Source organism: Nerophis lumbriciformis, linkage group LG03, assembly GCF_033978685.3.
Source record: "Nerophis lumbriciformis linkage group LG03, RoL_Nlum_v2.1, whole genome shotgun sequence".
Classification (NCBI taxonomy): domain Eukaryota; kingdom Metazoa; phylum Chordata; class Actinopteri; order Syngnathiformes; family Syngnathidae; genus Nerophis; species Nerophis lumbriciformis.
Window position 1 is genome coordinate 62417997 of NC_084550.2, and position 9502 is coordinate 62427498.

Here is a 9502-nt window from a genome sequence, read left to right on the forward strand (position 1 = left end):
AGCACTTTGAACCGTTTAAACTGGCAAAAAAATGATCCGATTTGTGTCACTTGAGGGCAAAAAAATATCCAATTTGGCGTGCAGTGTAAACGGAGCCTGTAAGCATGTACAAAAGCCAAAAGCAGTGAAGTTGTCGCGTTGTGTAAATGGTAAATAAAAACAGAATACAATGATTTGCTAATCCTTTTCAACTTATATTCACTGCAAAAACTGAAATCTAAGTAAGATGTAATATCTCAAATAAGGGTGATATTTGCTTATTTTCTGTCTGATAAAATAATTATTCTCACTAAGCAGATTTTATGTTAGAGTGTTTTACTTGTTTTAAGTGTTTTGGTCCTAAAATGATCTCAGTATCAATCAATGATTATTTATATAGCCCTAAATCACAAGTGTCTCAAAGGGCTGCACAAGCCACAACGACATCCTCGGTACAGAGCCCACATAAGGGCAAGGAAAAACTCACGTCGATGTGAATGACTATGAGAAACCTTGGAGAGGACCGCATATGTGGGTAAACCCCCCCCCCTCTAGGGGAGACCGAATGCAATGGATGTCGAGTGGGTCTGACATAATAGTGTGAGAGTCCAGTCCATAGTGGATCTAACATAATAGTGTGAGAGTCCAGTCCATAGTGGATCCAACATAATAGTAAGAGTCCAGTCCATAGTGGATCTAACATAATAGTGTGAGAGTCCAGTCCATAGTGGATCCAACATAATAGTAAGAGTCCAGTCCATAGTGGATCTAACATAATAGTGTGAGAGTCCAGTCCATAGTGGATCTAACATAATAGTAAGAGTCCAGTCCATAGTGGATCTAACATAATAGTGTGAGAGTCCAGTCCATAGTGGATCTAACATAATAGTGTGAGAGTCCAGTCCATAGTGGATCTAACATAATAGTGTGAGAGTCCAGTCCATAGTGGATCTAACATAATAGTGTGAGAGTCCAGTCCATAGTGGATCTAACATAATAGTAAGAGTCCAGTCCATAGTGGGGCCAGCAGGACACCATCCCGAGCAGAGATGGGTCAGCAGCGCAGAGATGTTCCGAACCGATGCACAGGCGAGCGGTCCACCCCGGGTCCCGACTCTGGACAGCCAGCACTTCATCCATGGCCACCGGACCTGTGTCTCCCCCTTCACAAGGAAGAGGGGAGCAGAGGAGAAAAGAAAAGAAACGGCAGATCAACTGGTCTAAAAGGGGGGTCTATTTAAAGGCTAGAGTATACAAATGAGTTTTAAGATGGGACTTAAATGCTTCTACTGAGGTAGCATCTCTAATTGTTACCGGGAGGGCATTCCATAGTACTGGAGCCCCAATAGAAAACGCTCTATAGCCCGCATACTTTTTTTGGGCTCTGGGAATCACTAATAAGCCGGAGTTCTTTGAACGCAGATTTCTTGCCGGGACATATGGTACAATACAATCGACAAGATAGGATGGAGCTAAACCGTGTAGTATTTTATACGTAAGTAGTAAAACCTTAAAGTCACATCTTAAGTGCACAGGAAGCCAGTGCAGGTGAGCCAGTATAGGCGTAATATGATCAAACTTTCTTGTTCTTGTCAAAAGTTTTGTACCAATTGTAATCTTTTAATGCTAGACATAGGGAGACCCCAAAATAATACGTTACAGTAATCGAGACGAGACGTAACGAACACATGAATAATGATCTCAGCGTCGCTAGTGGATAAAATAGAATGAATTTTAGCGATATTACGGAGATGAAAGAAGATATATACAGCTTGTTGCTGAGATTTGATGAGCTATATTGAGTAAAACATGCTTGAAACTAGAATATCAAGTGTTGCAAAGCTGTGTCATCAACACTCACAAGTATAAAACTACTTTTTTAAAGTAATCATTTCTTACTTCAAGCATGAAAAAAAAAAATCATGACTTTGACACAATTGTGTCTCATAATTAAAACAGATGACAGCCAAACGGACTTTGCTGTTTTATTTTCAATGAAACAATAGAAAATACGTACTCATATAGTAGTACAGTTGGCACAGTACAGTAAACTGACATAATATTTAAACATTTAACATTTCTAACAATTTTGAACAGAAATAGTTCATGCACATTCAGATAAATTCTTCAAAATTACAATTAAACATTTTTTGGCCGGGCTGTATATAAGTGCACTAATTGACTGAAAGAGCACGCACTTGGCGCGATGATGTCATGTTATCCATGGAAAAATGCATTTTTAGACAATATGATTTGCCTGAGTGGCTAGGAGACCCCGAGAGTAACAAGATGTTGCCTTGTTGCCTTTCCATTAAGAACAATAAATTAGTTTTTAGTATAAGTTTGCTGGTTTCAAGAAATGTAATGCCAAGCGCATATCATTATGTCAAGATAATGGCACTAGCATTTACTTCATTTAAGAATATTTTTCAACATATTGAGCAAAAAGGTCTCTTTTTTTTTCTACCAAGAAAAGTGCACTTGTTATTAGTGAGAACATATTTATTTTAAGGTATTTTTGGGTTCATTGAGGTTAGCTAATTTTACTTCTTTTGGAAAATCTTGACAAGCCAAATTTTCTTGTTCTATTGGCAGATCATTTTGCTTAGTTCAAATAAAATACCCCTCATTTTTGTATTTTTTTTTCTTGTTTTTGAACACTGACTTTTTGCAGTGTATTCAATTGAATAGACTGCAAAGACAAGACATTTAACATTCAAACTGGTAAACCTTGTTACTTTTTTGCAATAAGTTGCTGCTATTTATCAGGACTTGGACTGTGGCGTGGTTTGTTCTCCCGTGGTGCAAATGAACATTTGGACCAGACATGGCGTGAAGGTGAAGACATATTTAATTTTACTATAACAAAAAGAACAAACTAAAGGTGCGCACAAGGCTTGACAAATGAAACCAATAGTTGCACGTAGGCAAAAAACTAAGGACATGAACTAAAGTCGCTAACTGTGGCATGAATCGAAAAAACTTACTTGGACAGGGCATGAAGTACGCAGAGGTAAACAGAGTGTGACAGGGGTATGGATGCGGGATGTCACCAGAAAGACAAACTGAAAACAATGAACTTAAATACTACAGACATGATTAACGAAAACAGGTGCGTGACTCAAAACGTGAAACAGGTGCGTGACGTGACAGGTGAAAACTAATGGGTTGCTATGGTGACAAACAAGAGTGCACAATGAGTCCAAACGTGAAACAGGTGAAACTAATGGGTAATCGTGGAAACAAGACAAGGGAGTGAAAAGCCAGAAACTAAAGAGTCCATTAACTAAACAAAACATGACTAAAACAAAACATGATTACACAGACATGACACTATTAAATTCTAAGTAAATGATTATTTGCAGAAAAAAATTAAGTTTCTCAGTTGGAACATTATGTATCATGTCTTTGCAGTCTATTGAATTGAGTATAAGTTGAAAAGGATTTGCGAATCATTGTAATCTCTTTTTATTTACCATTTACACAACGTGACAACTTCACTGCTTTTGGGTTTTGTAGTTATGTAGTGCTAGCAATGATGCACATCTACACTCTTAGCCTGTTGACCAAGAGTGTATTTCTCTCATATTGGAATATATTAGTGCCATGATAAATAATAAACACAAATCCTTCTTGTTTCACAGCCAAAAAGGGCGTACTGGGTCAAGGCATTGCAGAATGTGGGATTGCATGATGGTAAACAAACACACACACACACACACACACACACACACACACACACACACACACACACACACACACACACAAGGCTTTTGGCCAAGAGGAGATTTGGTAGCTTCTGCTGCGTACGACAGCTGCACAAAGTAAATACGAGCGAGCTAAAATCCAACGTCAGTATTTTGTCCGTCACACAACAACAGAGGCCTCCAATCAAATCTGTGGTCGCATTATTGTTTTTCTCCGGAGTCCAAGCAGGACTCACGTGCATCTTAACAAAATGCACGAGCGCCTTCAATGTGGCCAAAACCATCAAGCTAATATCCAAGATCGGACATTCCAAATTAAAGCGCTGAAAATAAAGAAGCAGCAGTTTTCTTCTGCAAAAGATTGTACGTCAATACTCCTCACTTCCACTCAACTGGAATACGATCTAACAGCAGGCATGGCACCTGTAAAGCTGAAGTCTAAATAAAATGTCATGACTTTATTAGTACTTTATGTATTATTTCCTGTCCAGTGCTCTTATTTTTGTTTCCTCTTCCTGTTTGCCTCCACCACTTCTCTCATCTGTCATTGGCAACCAGGACACACCTGTCCCTGGCTACTAATCAGGGTGCTTTTTACATTGTTTTGCTTTGTACTCCAGGTGCTGCATAGGCTTTCCCAACGCTTCCCGTGCACTTCTGTGCTTCACTATTTCCGCTTTGTTTTCCCTAATGAAAGAGTTTTCACTTGCACTTCGCCCGCTCTCTCTGCATCCTGGGGTCCAGACCGACAACGGCTACACTGAAACGTAACAGAAACACTGATCCAGGAAAAAAAATGAGTGAGTGGAAAAAAATAAAAGGACTGCTGACGGGAGCGGCCCTAGCTTAAGCAACAGCTGTACAATTTACAATGTGTGTATATAATAATATATATATATATATATATATATATATATATATATATATATATATATATATATATATATATATATATATTATTGTATATGATTTATTTGTTCACTTTTATGTTTGCAGAGAACAAGGCAATGGGATAAAATTGCTATGGTATGAAAAGGGGTAGGATTAAATAAGCTCAGCTTCTTCCTACTCCTTTTCGGACGTGCTTTAATGAAACAAATGGAAATATGTGATGATTTACATTGTATCGTATGCATGTTCCAAATGAACTGAAACTGAACTGAACTGAACTGAACAACTGAAATGTGGGTGGTCGATGAGCCTTTTATGTGCTTGTGGGTTGCTACATCTCCCTAAGGCAGACATGGGCAATTATTTTGACTCTGGGGGCCAAATTTAGAGAAAAAAATGTGTCTAGAGGCTGGTATATCTATAGGAAAACTAATATAAAACCTCACAATAAAGTCTGATTGAATGCTAAAAATGTTATGACAGACTGCCTTAAAAACAGAATGGAATTTAAAAAAAATCTATGAACCATAAAACCCTGAATATTGACAACATGTGAACGTCACACCCCCTCTCAATCGACATATTTTACAATCTAGCCAAATGCAACAAACAGCGAAATATGAACGCAAAGGGTAAAAAAACAAGCTTTAGACATTTCTTGTAAAAATCTCCTTCCACGTCTGTCCCTGAAACCTGCATTTCAGGCTCTGGAAACACTCTGTGGAAACGCTCCCCACCCACACTGCTTGGTGCCTCGTCTGACATGCTGTGACTTAGATTACCATAGTAACTAGTAGGGTTGTATGGTATACGGGTATTAGTATAGTACCGCGATACTAATTAATCATATTCGGTACCATACTGCCTCTGAAAAGTACCGGTCCCCCACACCATAAGATTTTTTGTTGAAATAAAGCCAATAATGCAAATTTTTTTCCGGTGCCCTTTTGTCAAGACTAGGACTATAGCTTGGTTTGTTCTCCCGAGGTGCAAGTGAATTGGACCAGATGTGGCGTGAAGGTAAATACATGATTTATTTAAACACTATAACTACAAAGAAAAGGATCAAACAAAAGGTGCGCACAGGAGCGGAGGTACAAAACTAGACTATAAACACAGAACTTGCACATTGGCAGAAACTATGAACAATTAAACAAAACTTGCAAACTATGGCATGAATAAAGAAAACTTACTTGGATGAAAAAATGGCATGAAAAAGCGCAGCAAGGGTCATAAGGGTGTGTGGAGAGTATAAATGCGGGGTGTCACCAGAAAGACAAACTGAAAACAATGAACTTAAATACTACAGACATGATTAACGAAAACAGGTGTGTGACTCAAAACGTGAAACAGGTGCGTGACGTGACAGGTGAAAACTAATGGGTTGCTATGGTGACAAACAAGAGTGCACAATGAGTCCAAACGTGGAACAGGTGAAACTAATGGGTAATCATGGAAACAAGACAAGGGAGTGAAAAGCCAGAAACTAAAGAGTCCAATAACTAAACAAAACATGATTAAAAACAAAACATGATCACACAGACATGACACCTTTATTTAGAAAAGTATCGAAAAGTACCGAAAAGTATCGAAATAATATTGGCATCAGGACACTAGTCACTAAAATATCATACAAAAGCGCAGATTCCAAGCATTGAAATACTTAGTATAGTTGAAGACTTATGGTAATTAGAAAACATGACTGCACATCATAATGGCAGATACACTTTCCATCTTAAAGATCTAAAAATATTAATTGGGAATATCCGGTGGGCCAGATTGAAAAGCTTAACGGGCCGCATGTGGCCCTCGGGCCTTCATTTGCCCAGGTCTGCCCTAAGGCCATTCAGCAATGCAGATGTCTGTGGTTTCTTACTTTATTTATTATTATTATTTTTATTCTATTTATTTTCATTTAACTTGTTGGGGGGAAAAACAGCATTTGGCGTATGTTTAACAATTTACGTCAGTTGTTTGTGCCTGACAATCAATAAACAAATGTTTATAAAATAAATACATTTCCAAAACCATCCCTACACATTTAAATTCAGGAATTATTCACGGTTACAACCGACCATTTGAGGGCAGTGAAAACAGTATGTTGAAACACAAAATGTGTATATGTCCACCTGCTTGTAGAAAAATGACATAATACTAGGGGTGTAACGGTACGTGTATTTGTATTGAACCGTTTCGGTTCGGTTCGGAGGTGTACCGAACGAGTTTCCACACAAACCTATTAAGTAGCCGCCTCCGCTTCCTTCTGCCTCTGTTTCGGTCAGTCCTCTACACAGCACCCAGCATTGTCCCACCCACACAACCATCTGATTGGTTACACACAGAGCGGTAACAGCCAATCAGCAGTGCGTATTCAGAGCGCATGTAGTCAGTGCTTAGCGTTTAGCAGGTAATCATCAGGCAGCGGACTCTCCCCAAATGATAATAAACACCTCCCAGTCAACTACTAGTAACATCACTATGAGCCCGTTGACCTTCTAGAAATATAAAAGGCAGCTCTGCTCGCTCGCAGTCCTGGCTTGAGGTGAAGGCTAATTCGCTTTTAGCGTAACGTTAGCTCATTTTGCGGTGTGTGTGTGTTACGGACAGCAAAGCCCTGTCTGTCTGTTATTTCACTTGACCTTTTTCTGTGTTGATTGAGCTGTGTTGAAGCAGCAAAAAAGGACATTATGTTAAATGAAGAGTTTCTGTCTCTGATAGTTGATATAATCATGTAAGTGCATCATAAAGCCTACATGAACTCCATGGTGTTCAGGGATGAATAGTCTCTCCTATTGCTATTGTACTATTTTTTCAGCTATAGTTACATTAATCAGTAGTAATGCAGCAGCCTAGTTTTGAATGGCAGGGTCCCTGCTATCACATGTTGATAAAAATATAACATTTAATAACATTTACATAATAAAAATCAACTACAGGTTTCCCAAATGCTGTAATAAATTAATCATGATGAGTTTACTTGAAACTGTTTAATGTTGCACTTTTTATATGTAGAAGAAAAGTTTTGTCATTTTATTTAATCTGAGCAACAACTTGAGGCAGTTTAATGTTGATTAACGTGGGCAGAATTATTATAGTGTTCCCAATGTTAAAAGGATAAAGCCATTGTGTACTGGAGAGGAGGCTACGCCGGATAGTCGAACCTCGGATTCAGGAGGAACAGTGTGGTTTTCGTCCTGGTCGTGGAACTGTGGACCAGCTCTATACTCTCGGCAGGGTCCTTGAGGGTGCATGGGAGTTTGCCCAACCAGTCTACATGTGCTTTGTGGACTTGGAGAAGGCATTCGACCGTGTACCCTGGGAAGTCCTGTGGGGAGTGCTCAGAGAGTATGGGGTAGCGGACTGTCTTATTGTGGCAGTTCGCTCCCTGTATGATCAGTGTCAGAGCTTGGTCCGCATTGCCGGCAGTAAGTCGGACACGTTTCCAGTGAGGGTTGGACTCCGCCAAGGCTGCCCTTTGTCACCGATTCTGTTCATAACCTTTATGGACAGAATTTCTAGGCGCAGTCAAGGCGTTGAGGGGATCTGGTTTGGTGGCTGCAGTATTAGGTCACTGCTATTTGCAGATGATGTGGTCTTGATGGCTTCCTCCGGCCAAGATCTTCAGCTCTCACTGGATCGGTTCGCAGCCGAGTGTGAAGCGACTGGGATGGGAATCAGCACCTCCAAGTCCGAGTCCATGGTTCTCTCCCGGAAAAGGGTGGAGTGCCATCTCCGGGTTGGGGAGGAGATCTTGCCCCAAGTGGAGGAGTTCAAGTACCTCGGAGTCTTGTTCACGAGTGGGGGAAGAGTGGATCGTGAGATCGACAGGCGGATCGGTGCGGCGTCTTCAGTAATGCGGACGCTGTATCGATCCGTTGTGGTGAAGAAGGAGCTGAGCCGGAAGGCAAAGCTCTCGATTTACCGGTCGATCTACGTTCCCATCCTCACCTATGGTCATGAGCTTTGGGTTATGACCGAAAGGACAAGATCACGGGTACAAGCGGCCGAAATGAGTTTCCTCCGCCGAGTGGCGGGGCTCTCCCTTAGAGATAGGGTGAGAAGCTCTGTCATTCGGGGGGAGCTCAAAGTAAAGCCGCTGCTCCTCCACATCGAGAGGAGCCAGATGAGGTGGTTCGGGCATCTGGTCAGGATGCCACCCGAACGCCTCCCTAGGAAGGTGTTTCGGGCACGTCCGACCGGTAGGAGGCCACGGGGAAGACCCAGGACACGCTGGGAAGACTATCTCTCCCGGCTGGCCTGGGAACGCCTCGGGATCCCCCGGGAGGAGCTGGACGAAGTGGCTGGGGAGAGGGAAGTCTGGGCTTCCCTGCTTAAGCTGCTGCCCCCGCGACCCGACCTCGGATAAGCGGAAGAAGATGGATGAATGGATGGCATTGTTTACAAATTTGGTAAATAAATAACCAAAAAAATTATATTTTGTTGTTTTCTTACTGTACCGAAAATGAACCAAACCGTGACCTCTAAACCGAGGTACGTACCGAACCAAAATTTTTGTGTACCGTTACACCCCTACATAATACCCTAAAGATGTACATCACAGGAGACGGAGGAGACCGATCATGTTAACTTAAGCCATGAGGCATCAAAATGACCCAAATCAGTCTTTTCACGCAGCCTTCAATCAGTCACACACAGCCTGCCAGGTCAGATACTTGCTACCGGCGATGTCAAAGGGCAAAGATTAGTGTCAGGAGAGGTCTGCGGTAATAACACCCACCCTCCTGGAAGCCAAGCACATGTGTCCACGGACTACGTCCTCACCTACCTGTCAGACTGCTGTGGGTCAAGGCTGCAAGACGACGGCGGATGAAAAGAGAGGAGAGCGAGGAGGAGGAGGATGCAGCAGTGCTTGGGATATCTGACAGCCATCACTGAATAGTGTGATGCCAGCACACGCTCCCCCT

The 9502-nt window shown here is 41.4% G+C and overlaps 1 protein-coding gene across 1 annotated transcript in view; it reads right to left on the minus strand.

The window, feature by feature from the left end:
* The window catches only part of atp6ap1la (ATPase H+ transporting accessory protein 1 like a), a 32165-nt gene extending 22663 nt beyond the window's left edge, over positions 1 to 9502 (minus strand). The window contains exon 1 of the mRNA XM_061940859.2: positions 9364 to 9502. Within this exon, the coding sequence (XP_061796843.2) occupies positions 9364 to 9467 (104 nt within the window). The 5' untranslated portion in view covers positions 9468 to 9502. The remainder of the gene's footprint in view (positions 1 to 9363) is intronic.